Source organism: Malania oleifera, chromosome 2 (assembly GCF_029873635.1).
Source record: "Malania oleifera isolate guangnan ecotype guangnan chromosome 2, ASM2987363v1, whole genome shotgun sequence".
NCBI classification, from domain to species: domain Eukaryota; kingdom Viridiplantae; phylum Streptophyta; class Magnoliopsida; order Santalales; family Ximeniaceae; genus Malania; species Malania oleifera.
Genome location: NC_080418.1, coordinates 57079357 through 57106214, shown reverse-complemented (window position 1 = coordinate 57106214; position 26858 = coordinate 57079357). Strand labels below are relative to the sequence as shown.

The following is a 26858-nucleotide window of genomic DNA, read 5'->3' as shown; positions in this document are numbered from 1 at the left end:
TTTTTCCATTTCTTTTGAAAAACGACGTCGCTACAATTTTGCCTTGCTCCCATTGTCCGTCTCCAGTCCGACTCCGTACATCCCCCATCCTTCTTCCCGGTGCGCTCTCGCTCTCTCCAAGTCTCGGGCGATCGCCGCCGATAGACGTTTCAAACGCGACGGGAACCTTTGGATGAAATCAGTCTCCTCAGTTCCATCTTCAACCCCAGGTTGATTTGCGTCTCTGATATAATCTGCAACATGTTATTCTTTCATACGGTTTGGAGTAATGTGTGAGTTTTCTGTAGCTGATTTTGCGACTTATAATTGTTCTTGTGCCAGTATTTTTGTTGTTTCATTTAATAATTCCTTTCGGTTACCTGGAAAATGTTGCACAAGAAAAAAGATTTAGTTCTTACCTTTTTGTTTTTAGCTATTTCAGAGGTGAAAGAAATAATAATTCATTGAACTGAGTCTTAGAACAATATGGCTTGGTTTAGGTTACATTTTCATTGCTTGGAAGAAAAAGGCATAAGTTGTAGAAGGTCAAATTTTATTTTCCTTTCCTTGGTTTTTACTGCACCAGAACAACGGGTGAAACATGCTTATAGATAACTAGGCACGTACATATTAAAACAAGAAAAAAAATATTTCCCATTCCCTTTCCACTGCTAGGTTCACTACACATTCTTCTACAATTTCATTGTTAATATTGTTTGTGAAATTTCTTTTGAGTGGCATCTCCGTAGTTCTAATATGACAGGATGCTGTAGTGTCAATGTCGTTGTTTTTTATTGTTCTCCAAAGGGATCTTTTTATTTTTGAAATTTCTTTTTTAGTAACTCTTTTTAATCACTGTGAGTAATAGAAGATGTTGAGCAATTTTAGCGGTCACTATGAATGGGACATGTGGAATTTCTATTTTGATCAATACTATTGTGCTGCTAGATTTGCTAGGTTTCTCAAATATAGCATCATGGTTTAAGGACCCAGGCCACTCCTTATTTGTGCTTTCTGTAATCTGCAGTATCATTAGAGTTAAAAGAGCTATGAAAGAACACCTCTCATATGGCATTTGAATCATTTAGGTGTTCTTTTCCTTAGTTTTATGTTCTGATGATCTATGGGCGACAGATGAATTTGTTTTGGCATCTGAGATAGGAAGCAGGTTTAAAAATTCTCTCTTTATTATCAAATTTATAACTCATAATGATATTCAAATGCTGCTTCAATTTTTTTTATTTTTTTGGTCTTTTTAATCAGAATATCACTTGCTCCATGGCATGAGGAATTAGCAGCTTGAAGCATGGCTTTAGTTGATGTGATCAAATCTTGCCTTGATTCCATTAATCAAGTTAGTGTCTAATTTCTAAATTCCTCTTTTGTGAATAAAATACTCCTCTTGCTTTTCTCATGTTTCTGCTTCTTTCATTTTTTTGGTAGACAAGGATTCGATTGCAGTTCTAACTGTGAATTGAAATATCATGTTTAGTTTCTTATGCAGAACCAGTGGTTTGATGTACGCTTTGACTTAACCATGCTGTGATATAGAACAAATATAGTCATATAAATCAACAGTCTTTAGAAGATGTGTTTCTATTTTAAGCACTTTGTGACTGGATCAGTTTCTTCTTAAGTTATTGGTTTTTGTCTGGTTACCTATCTTGCTGCATTGACTTGCATTTGTTACTAAAATAGAGAATCCAATATCTCAATTGGTCTTGGATATATATTTATATTTATAATTTAATAACTGGCATGTTCCTACCATTTCAGGGTTAAGAGTGTGTAATATATTGCAGAAAATGAAACCTACACGTACAGCAATGTTTAACATGTGTGGACAGAAGCAATAAGAAAATGCATATGGCCTAAGATTTAAGGCTAAAAAATTGGGTTGGTTTGCTTTGGTTATTGTGGAAAATTGAACCATACCATATACATCTGGTTCCAAAAAATTAGAACTAGGATTAAACCAAACTTAGAAACAAATTGATTTGGTTCAGTTCTTGAGTGAACTGCTTTTTTAGAGCCTAAGCGAAATTGGGCATATAAATAGTATTTTGGACCCAAGTCTGAATTGAAAAATTCAGCTCAGCAATGATGATCAAATTGAGATAATGATTAGGCTTTGAAAGGATGCCATGTTTTACTTTTGGTATTAATTTACACAATTACACATGATTGATATTTGATACATTGAAATTTAAACCTCAACAATAGAAAACATTTACGATCTGAGCTAAAAGAGAAACAAAAACAAAAACAATAGTAAAAACAGAACAGAACAAAACAAAAAGAAAAAACTATAGGGGCTTATTAGCAAGTTTGCAATGTAGTAGCTAGCTACCAGCGTGGAAGGCTGACCATGCGGAATAACAGATGTAGATTGCACTTCCCCCCAGAGATCTTGAGGCATAGAGAATAGAGGGGCCAAAGCAATACAATGGAAGCTGAGTAGCTCAGGGTTTCAGTTTTGCTTTGGTTTATATGTGATTTTATGAGTGGCTGAATCAACAAATTATCTGCATCCATTTGGTTCTTAGCGCATGAGAACAAAATTTGGACCAAATAATTGAAACTGAATTGGACTGTTTGTTTTGGTTTGATACTTTGATTCAGATAAGACTAATAGGATTACCCAATTCAGAGTTACAGTCCTAGCACCATTTGTTCTACTGGCAACTCCTATACCCTACATCATGTCATTTTCTTCAACAACAATTCTTAGCTCCCTCAAGTTCTTTATTCACTGTTGCCAACTTATAACCTCTGATCTAAATAATGTAAGACTCACAAATTGTTAGAGAGTGTCAAACAGTGTGCAAGCATATGAGGTACAACACATGTAGCCTGTCCAATTTCTTGTACTTTAGGAAGAAAATGGAGCAACATGGGTGGCCTTTGTAACTGCACAAATACTTTCCTATATTAATGCCAACCATTTCCGCTGTTAATCCATGTGGCAATGAGTTAACTTATATTTTTGGACTTTGTTAATGTAGTTATTTTTACATCTCTCCTGCAATTTAACAAATGAATTAATTTTAACAAGAAACATGATACTTAACATGAAAACATAGTTCTAAATCCCAGACTAGGCAGGGCATAATGCCAGTTTGGATTACTTTTCTATATTAATGTCAAACCATTTTGGCTTTTAATCCATGTGGGCAATGAGTTAACCTATATTTTGGACTTTGCTAATGTAATTATTTTTATGTCTCTCATGATATCAAATGAATAAATTATTTTAATGTGAAAAACAATACTTAATGAAAATATGACCTAAAACCCAGACTAGGACCACTCTCACAACCATTTCAGATTATGTAGCAAACCAAGAAAATATGTGAACCAGAACCAACCCAGCGAAACCTGAGTTACTCAAGTTGACTTGGCTGGACCCTTTAAGTTGGCCATGTTGTTCCAGCTCTTATTCAAGGGTGGATTTGGTGTGTTATATTTGGCTCCACTGGCCCTTTCAATTTATGTTTATAAAATTGTATTGTTAAGTGTAATGTTCTTTTCAAAATTATAAATACTTATGTTGCCTAAAATTTCTAATTTTTTTCTTTTCCTTTTAGAATTCTGTCTTCACTGTTTATTTCTCTTTTTGATGTAAAGCTGAAGCATAGTTTAAAGACCCTTGTTCTGCCTTTAGTTATGTGATACTTTTGTCTTCTGACTTGAAAAAGTGCCCACCGCAAAATTAAGCCAAAAAATTATAAGAACACAGGAGATGGTGCAACTTTTTGCTTCAATATTTTGGAACAAATATGAAACTTGGATTATGCATATGAATAGTGCCAAAACACACATATTGACAATCTAAATAAGTACATAAATAGGGCGGCCACTTATCAAAAAATGTGTCAACTAAACGCAGGGTTTAAACCGTAGTAATAACCAAATTAGAAATGCATTACGAGAGTAACTAAAAATTATTTCAACCTAATGATTTTCATTATAGGGATTTAGGTAACATGCAATTTAGTCAAGAAAAAAGGCATCAAAGGGGCTGGATCCCTACCCTGATTGAACCAAGGTCCTCCACTCAACCCAAACCCGAAAGGCCAAATCCGGGTCCTCACCCTGGCTGACCGAAATCTGAAAGATAAACCCGCCCAACCAGCCAAAATTGGGTACCTGCCCCGATAAAAGAAATGCAACATGAGAACTCCATGAGTTGGCGACTTGGCACCCAAGGGATTCAGGAATATATATATATATATATATATATATATATATATATATATATATATTATAATTTGGCATACTCTCTCGCTCTACCTTTTGCTTCATTTGATTTGGCATATCCAGCTCTTCGCTCTTTTCCTCTTCCCACTTATCTCTTTGTTTAGTGTAAAGGGCAGCCCGGTGCACAAAGCTCCTGCATATGTGGGGTCCGGGAAAGGGGCGGACCACAATGGGTCTATAGTACGCAGCTGTACCTTGCGTTTTTGCAAGAGCCTGTTTCCACGCCTCGAACCTGTGACCTCCAGGTCATACGGCGACAACCTTACCGTTGCGCCTAAGCTCCCCTTCTATCGCTCTATTTAATGTGCACAACTTTTTTATATCCTTATTACCCATGTGCCACACTGTCACACACTATATGTATTATATATGTATGTTTATATATATAACTGAACACTGCAATAATTCCTCTAAATGCTTAATTTTTGAGAAATTAGTTAACAAATGAATAGGCCTTTCTAGTTGATTCAATTGAGGATTTGACACATTTATAATTGTCTTTGAATACTATCTTATGATTTTTACTTCCCATCCAGATCTCAAAAATGTTTTTATCCAAATTCATTGTGGGGAAAAATATGATAAAAATAGTATTATAGCAGTACTATGCATCATGGTCATTTACTTAAAAAAATAAAAAATAAAAGGCAGCTCGGTGCACAAAGCTCCTGCATATGCAGGGCTGGGGGAAGGGGTGGACCAATAATCTATCTCTTAGTACTACATTAAACCCTAATCCCTCAAGCTATAAAATCCCAATTTTTCTTGTCTCTCACAAATCTTGAATTTCTTTATCTCTCTTTTATTTGCAATTCTAAGTCCCCATTTGGGAAATCTATCTAATTTTTTAGTATAAAATTAGTTCTGGTCCAGCCTTTAACAACTTGGTTTGGTAGTCACATGACTCACATGCTTATGGTTCAAAAATGATTTTGAACCTAGAACCATTTTGTGAGTAAGTTTGTTTAAGCTTTGTATTATTATCTTTTAGATTAATGATAACTTCCTGACTAAAATGTTATAAGTAAAAAAATTAGTTTATACAGTTAAATTGCTTTTACTTAAACAGGCCCTAAACCTAGTCAATGAAAGTTACATGAAAGAGAGACATTTGAAATAGTAAGTCACTAGAATGTTAAGGGTGTTGTAGAAGAATGCCAATATGTATGATTTTTTTTTTAATTATTATTTTGATTAATAATAAGACATGGATTTTAGTCATGCTGGTTGAAAAATATATATTGTGCACTTTTAAGATGGTTAAGTTCAAGTCTGCCCTCACTAAAAATTCTGGATTCACCCATGTTTACTTGAGGAGAAATTCTGGAAAAATGCATCTAGGAAGGCATGAAATCCCCATCTATTAAGAGGGAGGGTAGGATGATTCGTACATCAGGAACCTTAATGGGTTTATTAGAGGAGCTGTAAAATTAATTATATATTTACATTATTCTGGTATATATATTTATTTATGTTGAGGTGTATAATTAAATGATGACCAGTTTTTTTTTTTTTTAAATAATCTCATATATATATATATATATATATATATATATATATGTATGTATGTATATACTCATACGTAAACTAACCTAAAATTTATAAAGTATCTAAGATATATTTAAATTATTATCCTACTGTTCCAACCTCAATCTGATCACCAGTTCACCATTGTACTGACCCACCTGCCCGGTCTTTAAAACATTGCATGACAAGACCCGACTTTCTCACCATTAGAATGGAAAAGGGGTAGGAACGTAGGATTGCTTATTTGGACTGAGATAAGCTTAATTTGAGCCCTCAGTTGAGCTTGGCTCAGCACTAAGTAATCAATTCTCTTGAAGTGGGTGGCAAATTAGTGCTCTGCACACAAATTTGCAAGTTTCATCAAAATCCTCATCAAATTTGTGGATACTGTTGGTGAAATCGACAAATTATTCCAGAAAATTTGTATTCTAATGATTTTTCTTTTCCAGTAAAGACAATTATTGTTTCCTTTAAGTTCATCTCCCTCCAAATAAATTTAGATGCTGTGTGTGTGTGTGTGTGGTGCGTATGTGAAAGGGATATGTTGCTTTTCCCTTAAAAAATAGTTGAACCCAAGACCTTAAAAATGTAAGTCCATGGCTACAACCATTTACAATAAGTTTGTGATTTCAAACTCATAATGCATTGTATATGAATTGCACGAAAAGTAGTACTCTAGTTTGAGCTCCTGCTTTATATCAAGCTGTGTCTGACCTAACCTTGAGCTCAAGTTTGGGGCTAACCTTTGATAGAACGTTGCTCAAATTAAATTCATGCTTAAACAATTTGAGCCAAACAAAAAGTATATGGCCAGCTCAGCCATATACTTCAGCACTTATATGAAGGAACTTTTCATGTGTTCATGCTGCATCTGCCAGTGTACTCCACAGCTCCATCTTCTCTCGCATGTGTTTGTGTGCTGGAATTATTCATGGAGACATTGGATTGAGTGGTTTCCTTTTCCATTTTAGCCTTCTCATTTATACTAAAGCTTCCTTAGGATTCTTGGCATAGTTTCAGCTTACATTTGGGAAATTGTCAGCTTGAAATGTGGTACTGCCAAATTAGCTGAATAGGCCATTACATCAATGTGTTTGTCAATGACTCCTCATGAAGGTTCCTCTTGATTTTGTCAGATATCCGAGCACATTGAAGGTGCCACTCTCTACCTAGATGCTGGATGTACAGAGAGTTTTGAATTTCTTGGGGCTTTCCCTGTGTTACTCAAACTTGGAGTACGCGCTGTTTGCAGCTTGGAAAATATGTGTTCTCTTGATGCGGTAAGTTTGTTCAATTTGCTGGTTTGCTTTATCTTTTTCTTTTTTTTTGAAATATTATTCTAGGTAAAGTCTGCATTTTCAGTAACCATCACGAGTTTGTTTAATTTGTATATTTTCTCTGTTTATGTGAATCAGTCAGTCAGAAATTTCTTTGTTATATATATTTTATATCATGCTTGAAAGTTAACGTGCTAATGCGAAATGACATCATTGCAATTGAACATTTCCAGGTTTCTAAAGATTCTAGGGTGGAAATACTGCCTAGATTTTTGTTCCGTAGGAGAATCAACATACGATATCCTCGTAATCTTTGTAGGCATGCTTATTATTCTTTTAAATGCTCTAGAGTAATCTTGTTTCCCCCCAGTGCTTACTTCAAAATGCTGGTGATATCATTGTTAAGATTTGATTAAAATGAAATACCTAACTTGAAGATAGGTCTATTCCTCTATTTATAGTGCAAATTAAATACATTCTAATGACAATAATACCCTATCTAACTCTCACTAATTAACATACTAACACACTTAATAATAATAGTAAAAGGCATATACAACCTCTAACACTACCCCTCAAGCTAGAGCATAAATGTCATATGCCCCTAGCTTTGTTTCAAATGAATTTAACGTGAGCACTCCCCCCCCCCCCCCCCCCCACCCCCCCAAAAAAAAAAAAAAAAATGCTTTGGTAAACAAATCAGCAAACTGCATGTTTAACTTCACATAAGTAGTTGTAATAAGCTTCTGCACAAGTTTCTCCCAAACAAAGTGGCAATCAACTTCAATGTGCTTTGTCTGCTCATGAAAGATCGGGTTGGAGGCAATATGAAGAGCAGCTTGATTATCACACAACTTCATAGGCGAGAATGCAAAAACTCCACCTCTTCCAACATGTTCTTCAACCAGACAGGTTCCAAGCATTGTGAGCCATAGCTCTATATTTTGATTTAGCCCTTGACCTTGCTCCCATAGTTTGTTTCTTACTCTTCCAAGAAACCAAATTTCTACAACCAAGATACAGTACCCGGTGGTGGATCTCCGATCGGAAGGTGATCCAACCAAATTTGCATTTGTATAACCATGGATATAAGTGTGACCTTGATCATGATATAAACAACCTCTCCCTGGTGCACCTTTGAGATATCTCAAGATGCGAATTACAGCATCCCAATGACTTGTCCTTAGAGAATTTAGAAATTGACTCACCACTTGTTGAAAAAGATATATCCGGCCTAGTAAGTGAGAGATAATTCAACTTTTCAACAAGTCTTCAGTATTGTTTAGGATTAGGTAGCAAATCACTCATAATCGGCATTGATTTGCTATTATGATCTATAGGTGTATCAACTAGTTTAGATCCCAACAAGCTAGTTTCATCCAACAGATCAAGAATAGACTTCCTCCGTGAAACAACAATTCTGATACTAGATCTAGATACTTCTATACCCAAGAAGTATTTCAACGGTCCCAAATCTTTGGTCTAAAATTGAGTTTGTATAAAAAGTTTGAGACTCTAAATACCTTTATCATCATCATCTATAATAACAATATCATCCTCATAAACAATAAGAAGGATCCTAGGCGATGAAGTATGACGATAAAACATGGAATGTTCCACAGCACACCGTCGAAGACCAAACTCAAGTACTATAGCATTGAAATGATCAAACCATGCTTTGGGAGACTGTTTTAAACCATATAAAGCCTTCTTGAGTTGACATACTAAGATTGACTCCCCTTGAACAACAAACCTAGGTTGTTGCTACATATAAACCTCCTAAAGGTCATCATGCAAGAAAACATTTTTCACATCTAGCTAATGTAGAGGCTAGTGACTAGTAGTAGCCAAGGAGATGAACGAGTGTATTGATGTAAGTTTGGCAAGCAGAGAAAAAGTATCAGAATAATCTAGACCATACACTTGAGTGTATCTCTTAGCAACAAGACGGGCCTTTATATAAGCCACAGAACCATCATTGTTGACTTTCACAATGTAGATCCAAAGACAACCAACTAGAGACTTGTCGGGAGGAAGAGGTACCAAGTCCCAAGTACCATTGTCATGTAAAGCTTTCATATCTTCAACCATAGCATCCCTCCACCCAGAATGGGCTAAGGCTTCTGAAATAGATTTAGGAAGGGTAGTAGATGATAGAGCAGTAACAAAACAATAATAGGAGGGTGATAAGGAGTCATAAGAAACATAGTTGGAAATGGGGTGTTGAGTGTATCTGCTTTTACCTTTCTGAACATCAATAGGAGGATCAACATCATGGGAAGTATCATCATCAGACGAAGAAACCAAAAGCGTGGTAGTAGAATCTAGAGGGGACTCTCTTCCTTGGAGTTGCCGTCGTGAATACACCTGCAAATTAGGATCATTAAGATGATGAGAAAGACTTGAACTACATGGAGACTCAGATGGTTGGTTGGACAAGGACAGTAACGTAGAATCTAGAAGAATAGGTAAAGGAAGAGACTAATTAAGCTCAGAAGTGCTCAATGACTGGGTGTAGTAAGGTTTATACTCAAAGAAGGTAACATTGACAGAAACAAAGAAGCAATGCAATATAGGACTATAACAACGATATCTGTTTTGAGTATATGAGTAGCCTAGAAAGACACATTTTATAGCATGAGGATCCAACTTATCCACCCCTATAATTAGTTGATGAATAAAGGATTCACACCTGAATATACAAGGAGGAAGAGAAAATAAAGGTGAATTAGGAAAGAGAATTGAGTAGGGAATTTTATCACTAAGAACAGAGAATGGCATTCTGTTGATCAAATAACTAGTAGCAAGTACAACATCACTCCTAAACACTTTAGGTACATGTATTTGATAAAGTAAGGTGTGAGTGATTTCAAGAAGATGTTTATTTTTCCGCTCTGTGATTGATAAACAGTACCAAACTTAGTCATATAAGTAGTGAATTGTGCATTGAAAAACTCTTTAGCCTTATCACTTCGAAATATTCAAACTAGCAAACCAAATTGAATCTTTATTTTAGAACAAATGGCACAAAATATATGAAATAACTCAAAATGATATTTTATTAAATATAACTAAGTCCTTGAATAATCATCCACGAAGGTTACAAAGTACTGGAAACCCAACTTGGACACAACCCTACTAGGACCCTAGACATCTAAATGAACTAACATGAAAGGGCTTGCAGCTCGTTTATTGACTTGGGAAGTGAAAAAAACATGATGGTGCTTTCCCAACTGACAAGACTCACAATCGAGAATAGACACAGAACTCAAACAAGGAACAAGACATTTTAAATTTTCCAATGAAGATGACCTTGGCGACAAAGAATTTGGAAAGGTGTGGCAACGGTAGTGCAAGCAGTAGGAGGAGATAACAACTCAAAGTGACAAAGTCCACCAGCTTCACGCCCTTCGCCAATCGTCTTCCTTGTCATCAAATCCTAAATAACCATAGAATCAGGGAAGAATGTCATTAAACAATTCATGGATTTAGTAATTTTTCTAATAGACATAAGATTAAAAGGAAATTTGGGAATATATAAAACCAAAGGGAGAGAAATAGAAGAAGTGTGATTTATAGTCCCAATTTCCTTGACTGTAATAGTGGATTCATCTGCAAGAGTAACACAAGGTAAATTTGCAGGATATTGAAGAGTCGAGAAAAAGCTAGGTATATCTATGATATGATCAGTGGCAGCAAAGTCTTTGACCCAAGGACTAGGACGAGAAGTACTAGATGCAAAGCATACTGTGTGATTACCAATTTGGGCAAGAGAATGCAATGGGAAGAGAAGTTTGTTCTGATGCTTGATACTGCTGGAACTTGGAATGCTCTTCCTCTGACATAGATACAGTATGTTGCCCCCCACTCGACCCCAAAGATGAGGAGTTGATAGTGGCTGCATTGGCTGCCCCCAAAAGTGTGAAGTTAGTGGTGGCTGCATTGGCAACATGTGAAGGTTTGCCATGAAGATCCCAATACTTTTCAATAGTATGATTATTCCGTTCACAATGAGTGCACTTGCGAGGAGTACCCCTGCCTCGTTCGTCTCTACCATTACACCACTCGAACTAGTGCGATAATTTTTGCAGTTGTTTGGTAGAGAACTAGAATCACCCCACGTAGCAAAGGCTGTTCTCTCAAAGCTAGATGCAAGAGTTGGAGAATGCATGCTAAAGGAAGCACGAAGGACACGATATTAAACATCGACAAATGATGGCAGATCGGCACTACTGAGTATCTAGGACCGAATTGCCTCAAACTCAGGTCTCAAGCCTACTAGTACCAAGGTCTTAAATTTCGATTTCGACTCAAATTTTGAAGCTCCAAAAGTACGGAAATTTTGACGGAAATTTCGATTTCAATGTCGATTTCGATTTCGATTTGAAAAAATAATGGAAACTAGTAGTAAAGCATGGAATTCTTTGTGAAACTTTAGAAATGGTTAACAAACATAAAAATATAAGTTTTAAGACTAATATATTACAAATTAAATACATCTATGTTTTGTATGAGGTGGAAAAGTTGTAAAATAGTATGTGTATCAAACATGTTTGTAAGATAATGTACATTAAACATATTCAGTTAATGCAAAAGAAATTCATAAATCATTTAAATATTATTTATTATACAAATATTGATAATTTAGACATGAATGGTTAAATAAAATATTACTATAAGTTTATTTTTTCATATAATTTCAAAAGCACTTGTGATAACCTTTTGTTTTAATAAAATAAATTAAAAGAGAAAATTCACTTCACTCTCAAGGTTTCAATAAATTTCGACAAATTTTGCTAAAATTTCGAGATTTCGATAAATTTCAGATGAGTTGTTGAGATTTCGACGGAAATTATGCAAGACGGAAATCGACTGCCATTTCGATTTCGAAGGTGACGGAAATCGGAAATTTCGACGGAAATTTCGACAGTTTCGTGGAAATTTAAGACCATGACTAGTACACACAAGAACTATCATTTGCTCCCTCTACTTTTGAATCTCATGAACGTCATAGTTATAAGTTGCATGACGTTAAGCTCCTCATGAATACGCTTCATCTCTCCAAAATAATCTGCAATACTCCTATCTCCTTGTTGTAGCTGAAAGTACTCCTAGGATAAATCATACGTACATGTAATGTTACTGGAGTCATAGTTGTCAAATTGAGATTCGAATTGTGAATCAAAATTCCAATTTAGTCAATCATGAATCAAGAATCAAATTGAATCATAAGATTTGGTACAAAATTTGAAAAATTTATTCCAAATGGCATGCACTTATGTACAACAAAATGAAATAGCAAAACACATTAAATTTCAACAAATATGGATAAATCATGTTGTAAACTAGAACAACGCTTGCTGTTGAAGACTTGAACCTAGTTTTGTAGGTCTCAATCCTACCATGATCTATTAAACTCCACATATATTTATATAGAGGAAAAAATAGTCATATAAGAAGAGATATTCCATGATTTATCCATCCCATCTCTATCAAGTATCAAGTTACGGTAATTTGCCACAAAACTGTACATCTAACACCGTAACATGTGTTATGAGATGTCATCTTCAAAAACAAAAAAGATATCTTGAAGCCCATGTCTCATATTCATAAAACAAAACAAACTAAACTCTAAACCATTTATGATAAAAATATAAACTACTAATGTGCGATGTAGTGCATCATCATTCATCATCCCATTCCCCTAATGCTAGGTAATCATCATCATCACCATCTTCATCGTCTACCACAATCATCTCTTTTTTTTCCTCCTCTTCTTCATGTCCTTTCTCTTCATCAATTAGCTCAATGTCATCTTCTTCAACATTTTTTCCTCTGGTTCCTTGGTCCTACATTATCATAGGGCATTATAAAATTATTAAAACATGTCAGTTATTTTTAATGCTCCATCCTCCATTCATAACCTAGTTACTTATAGAGCAACAAATATAAAGTCAATACAACTCATAACTCTTTTTTTTTCCTATTTCCGACTCCTCCATTATCTTCAAAGCGCTCATTGGTATTCATCCATGAAATGTCTTTTGGTAGACAAGGGTCTTCCTTCTCTGTAATCCATTCATCATCTGATTCCATGTCCGATAAACAAATTGGATCATATGTCTCACCACTTTGTTGCCTCCTCGTTTGCCTTAACTCTAGTTGAATATTGTACTTAACAAAGACGAGCATTTAGTCTTTGTTGTTCCAATCAGTTCCTTTTTTTGGAGTGGACATGATCAAATGTGCTCCAATTTCCCTCACATCCCATGGCTCTACATGTGAGATGAAGGACTCATATTGCAAGTCTTTGAAGCTCCGTGCATTCCTCTCCATAACTCTCCCACCATAAAGCTATAGTTATGAACAAAACAAATGAATAAACATCAAATTGTATTTTTCGTTATAAACCAAAAAAAAAAAAACTAAACAATGAAAAAATTATCATAAAGACAAGTAGGCAACTATCGGATTGATATAATATCAGGTTGTTTCTTGTCTCTTGTTAGAGTAGCCATGCTTAGGCCAAACATACCTTCAACTTTTTTGAACTTTTCCAATTGTTGATCAATCTTGATCCTTGTTTCAACATTCTGGATACATTTTTTCAATAGTGTTATATAGACCAATTTTGACTTCCATGTCTGCATTAAAGCCATCACTATATTGGAACCTACAAATAAAAGAAGTGATAAAAATAAATGCATTGGTAATAGGCTTACCGCTCACATAACATGTTATCAAATTGATTTAGTTTTTGGACAATGTAACTTACCATGGATTAAGGAAATATCCTACTGCATGAAGGGGCCTATGGAGTTGCAAGTCCCATCTTGTATCAATGATGCTCCAAATATGATCATACTTGGTCTTTTGATGATTCAAGTTCTGGGCAATTTGTTCTTTTGCTTTATCCATGGCTTCACATATATACCCCATTGCTGGTTTCGCATCACCATCAACAAGCCTTAGTACTTTCACAAGTGGGCCCACACACTTTAAGCAATACTTTATTGCTTTCCAAAACTTATCATCACACAATAATATAGCCGCCACTTTTCTTAGCTTCCAATCTCGAAGCATATTGACCAGTGGCCCACTGCTCTGATGCAAACATGGCTCGAAGAGCGAGTTTGTTTTCATCAAAACTCTTCAATGTGAGAAAAGATGTAGCAAAGCTTGTAACCCCAGCTCTCTTCAATTCCTTTTTTTTCTAGAGAACCCTTTAAACATGCCAAGCACCCATATGTGTCGGTAAATGAAGACACACCTCCTTAGCCTTTTGAATTGTATTATGAAAGATAGGCAAATCTCCAGTATCATGCAAAATTAAGTCAATGCAATGGGCTGCACATAGAAACCATAATATGTGTTTCCTCTTCTCCATTAGCAACTCATTGGCACCCACATAAGCTGAGGCACTATCTGTCACCACTTGAACCACATTTTCCCCCTCCAATCTCTTCCACTAATGAGTCAAGCAATTCAAACAATTTATAAGCATCCTTCACTATACTTGAAGTGCCTATTGATTTGAGAAAAACCATGCCACTAGGACTATTAACAAGAAAATTTGTGAGATGCCTTTGTTTTGTGTCAACCCATCCATCCGACATCAAAGTACATCCGGTCTTCACCCATTCTTTCTTGTATTTTTCCATAATTTGTTTGACACTATCAACTTCTTTCTTAAAAATGTGACTCTAGCCTCATGATAACTTGGGAGCTTCAATCCCTTTCCATATTCCCCATCCATCTTCATCATTGATGTAAATAATGGACTCTTCACCAAGTTGAATGGTAAAGCATGTCCATATAAAAACCAGCAAATGCTTTGAACCACCGGCTCCCTACTTTTCACCAACGCATTCAAGGTTTGTTGCTTAAACCCTTTCCCCTTTACTCCTTTGCCCTTACAAAGGCATCCATGGTGCCTTGTCTTTGACCTCTCATAATTTGAACTTCTTGTTCTTGTTCTCCAAATTCTTCTTGAAAAGTTTATTTTTCATGGTCAATATTATTTTGTTTTACTCCTTTCGAAAGATTGACAAATTTTACCCTCACCTCTTCTGGACACTTCTTACAAGGAACAACGTTATCATGATACCCTGCAAAATGATGCTTCATTCTAATTATGCCACCCCATCTTTCAAGCCCACAATAGTTGCACTTCAAGTGCATCCTATTATCATTGATTTAGGAACAATGATCCCATGTAGGATCTTCACACTTTGTGTTGGAAGTATTTTTTCTAGGCTTAGCACTTGAACTAAAAGCCATCTTCCCACACTTCTAACACTCAAAATCTCAAATAAGCACAAACTTTCCAAGTCAAATTTCAATTTTCAACCTACAAATAAACAATGAAAAACATATTCAAAGAGAGTAAGAAACAACTGAAGAAGTATAGTAAAATTATATAAATATATAATACTATAACTATATTACTTAATACTTAGTTACTAATTTATTATAAGTTTATAACTCTATATTTTGTATATTAATATATATAATATAATAGTATAACACTATAAAGTATAATGACTAATGAATAATTGAATATTATAAAATAATAAAATACCACAAAGTTAAATAGTGAATAGTCCATTATATTTAACATTTAAGTATTTCACAAGTGTATGCATTCTTTAAAAAAATAAGAGAATGATTCAATCATTCAAGACAAGAAAGTATTAATAAAAAAATTAAACTTTGTCGTTTTTAAGACTATATTATAAGAGAATGTGTCATAAAAAACTACAAAGATTTGAACTTTATTGTGTTTTAGAAGAAAAAAAAATATCATTTTTTTTAATGTATAGGCTTTCTTTAAAATTTTAAAAACTAAAATATATAGAAAAAGAAAAAGGTAAATTAAAAGTATACAGAAAACTGATTAAAATATAAAAAATGAATAAAAATTGAAGGAAACCAAATAAAATTATTACTTACTAGTTACCTATCACTCAATCAGCAGATTCAGCACTGAGTCTTCTCGTTCTGGGCTTCTCCCCTTTCATGAGAAAAACAGCTGCCGAGTGCGGACTGGTTCTTCAATGGTACAAAGAGCAACCAGGCCCTCTTCCGGTGCTCGTCTTTCTTCTATGGCAGAAAAGGAACAATAGAGGAGAAAACTGGTACCGGTAGTCCTTCGAAGCTCAATCTCAATGGCAGAAGCGGAGCACAGAAGAATGGTTGAAGAGAGAACGGAGGGGTGCTGAAGGGAAGGCCAAAGGTCTCATTTCTTCTCTCCTTTGGGACAGAAGCTACGTAAAGGGCACAACTAACAAAATAATGCAAAAAAATAGGGCAAAATTGGGTTTTTATTGGCCTTTAAACCAGTCGGACATGTATGTGCCACCAGAGACCAGAATCAATCAAATCGGACGATTCGATTCGATTCGATTCATCAATTCACAGCCTGAATCGCTCGATTCAGCTTCGATTCTGGAGTATAGAACTTTGACATAATCCCAAATCTCCTTGCACGTATCTAGATGGATGTGTCCATGCAATCTGTGGCTCCATCGAATTCCATAAAAGGGAAACAATCAAGGCATCTTCCTAAGCCCATGCTTCTTTTCTCTTCTCATCAGAAGAATCAGATTGGAGCAAGTGGTCAGATTTCCCTAATCCTACCAAATAAATCCGAACAACTTTAGATCATTGAACAAAGTTCTTTCCATCCAACTTTTGAGTCGTTATTTGTGGCAGCTATATAGGAAATAATTTCTTGGGATTCATAGATTCCATCCGAACTCTCACAAATCAACAACCACCCCAAAAACAAGAAGAACAATCAAAACTATTCGGGACAATCACAAACTATGTGAAGCACCAACACAACAATGGACAAGGTGAACAACTCACCAACAGATAGAGCAGTGCCATAGCACTGACAAATCAGCAACCACACCAAAAACAAGAACAACAATCAATAATTAGGACAATCACAAACTATGTGAAGCACCGACACAACTATGGACAAGGTGAACAACTCACGGATGGATATAACATTGCCATAGCCTGACAACTGAACAAATGAATGCTGCCATAACTCCAAAAAACTCACAAAGAAGCCTTCACAAACCCTGAACTGAAATTAACAGAATTCCGCGATTGCATGGTAAAAAAAGGTTGAATTTTGAGCCAAAAACTGGCCTAACATCTTGATAATATAGTCTAATGAAGGAATCAGAGCATAGCAGAGGGGGAAAAAAAGTGGCCAGAACTTCACTCACGTGCCGGCGTGTGGGGTCGGCCGCACCGGAATTTGGCCGGCCCATGGGGAGTCCTCTGGCAATGGGGATTTGTGGGGTGGGTCGTTGGAGGGGTTTGTTTATGGTTTTATGGTTGGTTTTTTCAAATAATATGGGATGGAAGTGGATTTGAGAAGGATAGCTGCGGGAATGGTGTTTTCCGGTGACGGCTGAGGGGAATAGGGTTTATGTTGGATCACGCTTTGATACCATTTTAAGATTTGATTAAAATGAATGACCTAACTTGAAGATAGGTCTGTTCCACTATTTATAATACAAATTAAATACATTTTAATGACAATAATACCCTTACTAACTCTCACTGATTAACGTACTAAAACACTCAATAATAATAATATTAAAAAACTTATATAATCTCTAACAATCATTATGATTATGAGTATGATTGTTATTATCATCTTCATTTTATGTTGCTACAAAAGATGTCACTCTCTCTTCTTGGGCCCTAGTTTCTTTACACTTTATCATGGGGATGATTTACCAACCACAATCATTAACTTGGTGAGATGATGGTGAAGGACTACGAGTTTAGCACTATCATTCACAGGCTATTTTTCTGTGCTGTTGGTCCTATGTAGGGGCATTTTGGGTCTTTATTTGGAGGTATCATTGTGGTTTTTTATCTAATCTCTTTTGCCTGGTTTAGTTTTGATGGTTGAGGTTAACTAAAGGTTAAGTAGGCAAAAATCCTATATAGGTTTGAATTTACTTTCTGTGAAGAATGAAGTATTATCATTTAAAGTAGCTGCAAACAAATTGCTGCAAACCCTAGAAAACGTGGAGGCTTTCTTTTCCCTAGGAGTGATTTCTAACCCTACTAGTGTGAGGCTAATAGTTGTATGTTTAATCGTGCTTACTATTCTAATTAATTGTGGTTCAAATCTGAATCCCTAATTTTTCTTGTCTTGATTTCTCCCCTTCCTAATTTTCCTTACAATCCCTAACACTGAATTAATTTTCTTTAGTTGTCCTGCAACATTTTGGCTTTGTTAAGTGGATTTACTCATGAAAGCGAAGTACAATAGAGTATCTGAATTCCTTTCAGGCTGCAGAAAGTTGACAACTCATCATTGCTGTGATTACATGTTTAAGAATTTTATTGGGACTTATTTACATTTTGAACTGCAAGCATGTTGTAAATTTTTTCAATGATTTGTTCTCTAGGTGGTGGACTGGAACTCAAATTGTGATCCAACAAGGAAAATTGTCATCATGACATCACGTCTTCTTAGTGATGCACATCGTTACATTTTACGCTGCCTGAGCATGCATCAAGCTGTTCGCCATTGCTCAATATTTACATCTATATCTGAGGTGCTTCTTCACCAATACCTTTTTTTGGCTTAAAGGATTATAGTTGTTTCATTTTATTTGTTATTTTGAATTTCTTCACTCTAAGTAAAAGATCGTCTACATATGTTTGCATATTTTGTTAACATCATTCAATTGGGTGTAACTTTAAAAGAAGAAGATAAAGAAATGAACGAGTCCATAATTTTGGAATGACTTTTTTTTTTTGGGGCGAGGGGTGGGAATGGGGGAGGCATCACTCAAGTTGTATTGTGACAGAATTTTTCATGTGTTTGTCCAAATAATTTAGCTAACTATTTAACTCTATACATACCATTTTACACAGAAGGTTCCTTCAATTTCCTTTAAAAGTTTTTTTTTTTCAATTAAAAAAATTGAATAATTAATCAATTGACCCGACTAGAATTTGGTTTGCCTCCCTTCAGGAAAGAACTTGAAATGGCATGACTGTTTATTAGTTTTTTTCAATCCTTAAAACTCATAATTATGTTTTATTTGGAATTTGAATCCTTTAGGTGTCCCCAATATCTCCTTTCTGGTCTCTTCGAATCTTCCAATTGTCTATTTGAACACTCTTGCGGTGATCACACTTATTTATGGGAAATTTTCCTTTTAGTCACCCAACAAATCATTAACAGCAACAGGAGCAGGAGCAAGTGTATGTCGATAGTGTTTAGAATTCGGTGTAAAACTCCAATCATTGTTTTATTTTATTTATTTTTGTCAAATACTTAAAGTGCATAAAACTCCAATTGCACCACCAAATCTGGAACATATGCAGTTGCACCTTAACATGTCCATCATTATCATTCATTGTGCTGTTTCTTGGCCAACTTGCGAAAGGAAACATAGATAGTCAAACTCACTATATGGGGATTCTCCTTTTAAATTTAAAATTTTAGGAGATTAAGGGCCCATTTGGAACTTGGAAAACATTAGGAAAGGAGAAGAGAAAAGGAAGGAAGCCCCCTTTACATGTTTGGTTATCAAGGAAATGAGAAAGAAAATGAAATATATAACAAATCGATAAACAAAAAATTAATTTTACATATCATTAACATTTGATATAGAAAGAATACAATGGGGAAAAAAAAATTTCTTTCTTATTTTGCTTGCTTTTCCTCAAACAAGTTCTTGATCCATATAGAGCCTAAATGAACAAAAAAGACTTTCATTTTGATTTATGACTAAAATAGTTCAATTTTAGAGGCAGAAATCATAGAAGTTACTTAGCTCCCCACCCCTCCCCCCACACACACCAAAGAATAAAATAAAATAACATAAAAATGAAATTATGGAAATCATCTTAGACATGATTGATTTTCTTGCAGCTTTGTCCACCTTATTAGTAAGCATCCAAGTCTGCCCTCTTTGTTGTTAGTCGGAGTGGAGCTGGAGAAAAACTAATTACAGATCAAGTTTCTAAGTTACATTTTAACTGTCATAATTCTGTGTGCCGTAATCCCGTATTTTTCATCTATTTTGGGTAAAGCACAAATTTTGTGGCTTTGCTAAATGCTGTTAGTCATTTAGGTTAGGTTTGGTTCACAAGATGTCTATTCCTAGGAATAGAATGGTTATAATAGAAGAGCTTTACAATTACACAAAAATATTGTGTTATTATCACAAAGCAAATAACAGCGTAAATTTTACGAATCCATAACAAGGAATAGAGAATAAAAGTTATTCCCAAATTTCGCTGTGGGATGTCTTTTCCTTCCCTATTCCATGTTGGATGGAATAGAATAAACATTTGTATTGAGTGACTTCTTTCTAAAATCTAAACTATTACATCCCTATTCTGTTTTCATTACATTCTCATCGTACTCCATCCTGTTCATAGAAATAGGTATTCTGTGAACCAAACGTAAGCTTAGTACTGTTTGTGAGGATTAGCCACCATTTTTTACAAGACATTCAAAAATCTTTTGCTTCCAAGTTCCAACAGTATAAATAAGAAACTGCCTCTTTGTCCCTAAACTTAATCAGACCTCTATTAAACATTACCTTCCCAAAATAAAATGGATTTTATCCCTCAAATATTTTGAGACAGCTATGTCCATCCATTGGTTGAAGGCATCTAATCAAACTACACAAAATCATCATCTAAATAATGCGCTTTTTATGCACAAGTATTATATTATTTCATAGATCTATTTTTTTGTCTTTCAACATTCAGTGTTGTGAAACTGAAGTATAATATTTACGTTATTTTACCCAGACACCCCTATTTCCAAAGACAAATTATTAGCATTGGATCTATTCTTTAAAATTTCAAGGTAATCCAACTTCGTCCATTGTGCATGTATCATTTGACACCTAATAACTATCTTGCAAACTGCAGATTGCTCACTCTGCATATCCTGATTCACCTTTGGGACCTGATGCTTTTCATGAATATGAGTTTTTGCTTGTCCAAGATTTTGAGGAGCTTGCAAAGAAACGCGAGATAAAATATAGAATGGCAGAAGATGGCAATGCCCGGGAAGATGCTCTATTGGAAGACGAAGGATGGTCACAACTGAGTTCCATTGAAGAGGATATCCCAAATCTCGAAGCACATCCAACTGCAAAAGATTTATATGGAAATAGTCCACTAATTCATACAGAAGATGCAGGGCAAAAACTGGCTGTTTCTGTGCATCATTTCCCTCTGATTCTGTGCCCCTTTTCACCCAGAGTTTTTGTCTTACCTTCAGAGGGATCAATTGCTGAAGCATACTTATCAGCTGAAAGTGAGGACTCTCTGAGCCCTGGATTGCCTCCCTTGAGTACGGGATTGCCTTCCTATGGTGATGAAATTCCTCCAGGGGCAACTCTGACTGCGCATTTTCTTTACCATATTGCTGCCAAGGTATGAATGTTATGTTGCCTTAAATTTAAACAGGTTCTCTATTAATCATTTTCTGTGTCTAGAGTTTTCTTAGCCGGATTCCTTCTATTTTTGACTTTTCTTACTGATGCATTGCAATTGAAAGTGCTGAACTACAGCTATTGGTTACTGTGGCGGTGGCAATGAGCAAAATCTTTGCATCAATATTGGATCCAATTTTAAAATTCCCGACTATCATCAGTGATCTTATTCCTTCTTGATTAACAGAAATTTATTTAAGAAAAATGAAAAGGAATACACCATTACCATTTCCAATTCCCTCAAACTTTTGAAGAAAGAACCCCTTCTACAGAGGACAACCCGACTGGTCCCCAAAAATGCCAAACTTATTCCAGATGCACTAACAGAAGGCAATGCAAACTGATGAGTGCTCAATCTGACCACTCATATAGCAAAGAACACACATCTAGGCATGAGGCATTACTGAGCCTTCTTTGAGCATATCATTGGTATTAATGCTATTGAGGACTTTGCACCTAGTAAAATCCCTGACATTGAGAAAAGCAATGGAAAGTGGCTGCGATTAGGAACTTGTAATCAACTCGGTGCACCTTATAAAATCCATGCAAGGAAGAAGGGCCATTAGCCAGTTTCGTTTGCACATATCAGGTCCTATTAGTGGATGCCTACTTACAGTGTGAACCTTCATCTTTTTTCATGAAATGCCAGTCTTGAATCTTTTCTTTTGCATTTGTTGGCTTAAGACTTTATCTTTGTGCCATTGCACAAGATACTGACCCATAGAGAAGGGAAAGCCGGAAAGGGGGAAGAAAAGGGAACCAAAATGATTATAGTAAAATATCACTTGTGGGGTGATTAATGGCCATTTATAGTCTTAATAACCCCAGTGGTTTTTAATCACAGGGGCACATGGAAAGGGACTCAACACAAACAGAGTTCTAAAAGTGTAAAATTGTAGAGATCTTCTGTGGCACATGAATACTGATGTAAATCCACCTTCTTATATCTTAGATCAGTTCTGTATATGCTAAATATTTCATCTCTTTACTTTCCTGTAGCCATGGATTTATTCTTCTCCTACTTCATCTCTTTAACACGTAGATGGATCTGAAATTGGAAATATTTTCCCTTGGCGATTTGTCAAAAACCATCGGAAAGATTTTGACAGACATGTCTAGTCTTTATGACGTAGGCCGCCGTAAACGATCAGCTGGGCTATTACTCATTGATCGCACCCTTGATCTTCTTACCCCATGCTGTCATGGGGACTCACTTGTAGATCGCATGTTTTCGTGTCTGCCCCGTAGGCGAAGAGCATCATCGTCTGCCCAGAAAAAAAGCTCACAAGCCAAAGCCAGATGCGATCCTGTGTGCCTACAGCGTGCTCCACTTGATGTTAAGGTACCACTTGCAGATATTCTTAATGAAGATCCCACAACAGATAATTGTCGATTTTTGCAAAGTTTTGAAGCTTTTCTATGTGGGTGGAATTCTAATGGCTCCGCTACTCAAGTTGCAGATTTGAATAATCTGAGAAGCAAAATAAATTGTGAAAAGCCCTTGCAGTCTGTCATTGATCTGCTTAGTGGTTCCTTTGTTACTACTGAAAATTTTCAAGGAACACCATACATGGAAGCTATACTGGATAGAAGAACAAAAGATGGAGCCATGCTAGTGAAGAAGTGGCTCCGTGAAACTTTGCGTCGGGAAAATATTATTGTGAATGTTAATAATCGTGCTGGTATATTTACAAAATCAGAGTTGCAACCTATGATTAAAGCACTGGCTAAAAGCCAATTTTCTTTAATGAAGAACAAAGGAATTATTCAGTTAGCAGCAGCTACACTATATGCTCTTGATGAATTACATTGTGCCAGATGGGATGCTTTTACCAGTGCGGAGAGAATATTGAATGTTAGTGCTGGAGACACAAGCCAGAGTCTTGCTGCTCAAATTGGTGATCTCATCAACAAAAGTGCTTTGGTGGTGTCACAAGGGGCAAAGAGTGGAAGAATGGGATCCTCCCAAGGGCTACTCTATTTGCAAGATGCTTTGCTCCTCACAATAATTGGATATATTTTGGCTGGTGAGAATTTTCCAACATCTGGTTCTGGTGGTCCTTTTTCTTGGCAAGAAGAGCATCTCTTGAAGGAAGCTTTAGTAGATGCAGTTCTTGACAACCCACCAACTGCACAGTTGAAGTTTCTTTATGGTCTCACTGAGGAGCTTGAAGACAACCTAAGGAAAATCAAATCCAAGGAAACCAAAAGCAAGTCCCCAAGTCAACTACAAATTGATGAATTTGATTATGATCAGTGGGGCAGCTGGGGTGATGATGATGTTGATAATGATAATGGTAGTGACAATGAGCAAGTGTATGGTGACATGCAGCTGAAGTTGGAGTTGCGTTATAGGGTGGACAACCTTTTCAAATACCTTCATAAGTTATCCAGTTTGAAGAGGAGGAATATTTTTTCAAGAGAAGGAACATTGGCATTTGAAAGTACCTATGACAATGATTCTTCCATGAGTAAAGGATTGCTTTACAAACTTCTGACTAGGGTATTGGGCAAGTATGACGTACCTGGGTTGGAATACCATTCCTCTACCGTAGGCCGACTTTTTAAAAGTGGCTTTGGAAGATTTGGCCTTGCACAGGTAGGTGCTGATACTTCTCACCCCACAGCTTTCTATTCTTTTTCTCTGCTTTCTCAAAATTTTGCTTGAATAGGATGAATATGCTGACTTTGCTTTTTGAATTAAACAGGCAAAACCAAGTCTTGCTGATCAAAATGTTATTCTGGTTTTTGTTATAGGAGGCATCAATGGTCTTGAGGTCTGATTTTGTTGAACTATCTCTTATTCTGCATATTTCTTTCTCACGCTCTTTTCATCAAATTTCAGTCATCTTTGTACCCAGTCCTCTTTAACATTTTACAGTGTTGCGGGTTATGAATTTGTCTTGTACAACTGTCTCAAACTGTTTAACTAGTTTTCTGCTTTTCCAAATTAGGCAAAATCATTTTTCTTGTCTAGAAAATGACACTGTTTCCTTAATGTGTGACAAGGTACTTGAAGCTCAGGAGGCATTATCCGAAAGTGGAAGACCTGATATTGAATTGATACTTGGTGGTACAACTCTGCTGACTCCCAATGATATGCTTGATATACTATTGGGGAACTCTACTTACCTTTGAGTTTGCCTGTCGTTTTCCTGGTTGCTACTTGTAAAATGTAGTTAGATGACTCGGGCGCATGCATGCCATCTCAAAACTTCAAGCCTTGGTTAATCAAATGTGCTGATTCGCCCCTTTAGAGGAATGAAACTAATTGAGTTCAAGGAGTGGCCCATTGCTGCTCAATTTGATCTTTTTGGTTCTTCCATTGGAAAATGATTGGGGCGGGGCGCATTCTTCGACATAGTGCCATATCCTATTAATGTCCTTATTTTCAAGATGTTATCAAGTTAGTAGTTGATCATTCTCATCCATTATAATGCAAATATGGGATTGTGCAAGAAGAGATTCTATAACAATCACCTTGATGCATTAAAGAGAATGCTTATTCTCTTAAACAAATAGGAATGTGTTAATTCAAAGAGAAAATAAATAAAAATATAAATCTTGATTCATGAATTGCTCCAGAAAATTGCGGTATAACTGAACAACATATGAACATGATTAACCAAAAAATATTTTGTGTTATATAATGAAATTTAATAAATATAGTTTTACTTGGCAACGTTTGTAGTACGTTTCAATACAAACCATATTTATTCCAATACTTTTGGCTAATGTGGCGTTGCTTTGTATCCAATCTCAAGGCAATAAGGGAACATTGTTGTCCGGTATAACGTCAATTGCTAGTTAGAATATTTTTTATCTTTTTTGTGTGTGCGCATACATGGCTGAAGAGTTATAATCGAATGAACCTCGTCTTTCTTGGAACATTTATCCAAGTTTGCCTTATAATTTAGCCACTAGAAATGATAGTCTTCGATAAAGGTGAAGTTTGGGGTTCAAATCTTGTCGTCTGTGGCGCACATTCGCGATTCACATCTTATGTGTTAACTGAGAGTACAGTTGGTATAGGCGTGAGATTAGTCTGATGCGTAAGCTCAGGAAACTCGACATATTCAAAAAAAATAAAAATAGAGAGGTCCATTTCCGACCATACTTGCAACTTGCTTTTCTCGTTTACAAATACAAGAAGATTATTTTTAAAAATCAGAATTGTGTAACATTCAAACAAAGCATAAATAAATGTGATACTGATTTCTTAATTTTCCTTCTTGCATCTTCTTAGTTGCTAAAGGGCGTTCAAATAAACATCACATTTCTTCTCCTTTCCAGTGCAGTTAAAAATATGACAAATCGGGAGAATGTAGGCCCTTGTAAATTATTCATTTTCACCCTAAACTTTCTCAATAAACAAAAGAATGATATAAAATTTCATGCTAAGAAAAAAAGAGATGGGACATTTGACTTCTTTCAAGATTTTTGAGAATACAATATTCATGACATTTTATTCACACGTTTGTTTGATTTTGGAAATTTGAGAGAGCAGGAATTTTCAAGTGCTGTTTAGTTGTGAGAAGTCGTTTTCTTTTTTGTTTTAAATTTTCAAAAAAAAAAGCAAAAAAGTTAGATAATTTTTCATTTTTACAATATTTGTATGAAATAAATGAACAATAATAAAAAATTTTCACAATATTTGCTTGTACATATAGTTTTATTTCCTATTTCTAATTTTTTAAATAAACAAAAAATAGCACATTGTTTTCAATTTTTTAAAATTTATATAGAAAATTTTAAAAACATCTTTTTATTATTTTCTAGATTTCTAACTCTTACATCGCATAACGTAGCATGAAATTTGGATATTGAACTTTAATTAGTTTAGATTATGTATTGAATTTTCTATCAACACAAATCCAAATTCACACCAAAATGCATGATTCCAAATACTATCTTATAAAAATTTTGAAAAATTGAAAACAAGTTTTTTTATAATAATTTTAAAATCTAGAAGTAAAAAATAAAAAATTATTTTATACATTTAAATAAATTCTTCATTTTTTATTTTTTAATATGAGTCTTAAAAAGCTAAAAAAAAAAGTTTAATTTTTATAATTCTTTTGTAAAAATAATAAATAAAAAATAGAAAATGTCTTCCACAGCTAAACAGGCCTCACATTTCGAAAGAATTACTACAAAATATGGACATGCTATTCTCATCTTTCCCCATTAATAAATTCCATAGGAATTCTATTTTTGGGCCAAATTGTCCTTACTATTTCAACGGGTTGGAGAACAATGGCCTCATAATATAGTATTATCACACTCTATTATTATATTTGAAAATAATATA

At 35.3% G+C, this 26858-nt stretch overlaps 1 protein-coding gene across 7 annotated transcripts; it reads left to right on the top strand.

The window, feature by feature from the left end:
• Nucleotides 1-25119, top strand: LOC131149203 (sec1 family domain-containing protein MIP3). 7 transcript variants are annotated; one of them, XM_058099448.1, is made up of 9 exons: nt 1-209; nt 1007-1147; nt 1243-1333; nt 6903-7046; nt 18488-18637; nt 20979-21488; nt 22590-24146; nt 24256-24324; nt 24557-25119. In XM_058099448.1, exons 3-9 carry the CDS (start codon nt 1286-1288, stop codon nt 24683-24685), a joined length of 2607 nt encoding a protein of 868 aa, XP_057955431.1. In that variant the 5' UTR covers nt 1-209; nt 1007-1147; nt 1243-1285; the 3' UTR covers nt 24686-25119. The 7 variants fall into 7 exon arrangements, with proteins under 7 accessions (XP_057955431.1, XP_057955428.1, XP_057955430.1 ...); XM_058099446.1 differs by having other exon boundaries at nt 10-209; nt 1068-1147; XM_058099444.1 differs by having other exon boundaries at nt 26-272; nt 1068-1147.
• The last annotated feature ends 1739 nt before the right edge of the window (nt 25120-26858 follow it).

Coding starts and splice junctions, on each gene's coding strand:
- LOC131149203 (XM_058099445.1), top strand. CDS start 1,286: ATGGCTTTAGTTGATGTGATCAAATCTTGCCTTGATTCCATTAATCAA. Junction 1,334..6,902: donor GCCTTGATTCCATTAATCAA/GTTAGTGTCTAA, acceptor TGATTTTGTCAG/ATATCCGAGCACATTGAAGG. Junction 18,638..20,978: donor TATTTACATCTATATCTGAG/GTGCTTCTTCAC, acceptor TGCAAACTGCAG/ATTGCTCACTCTGCATATCC.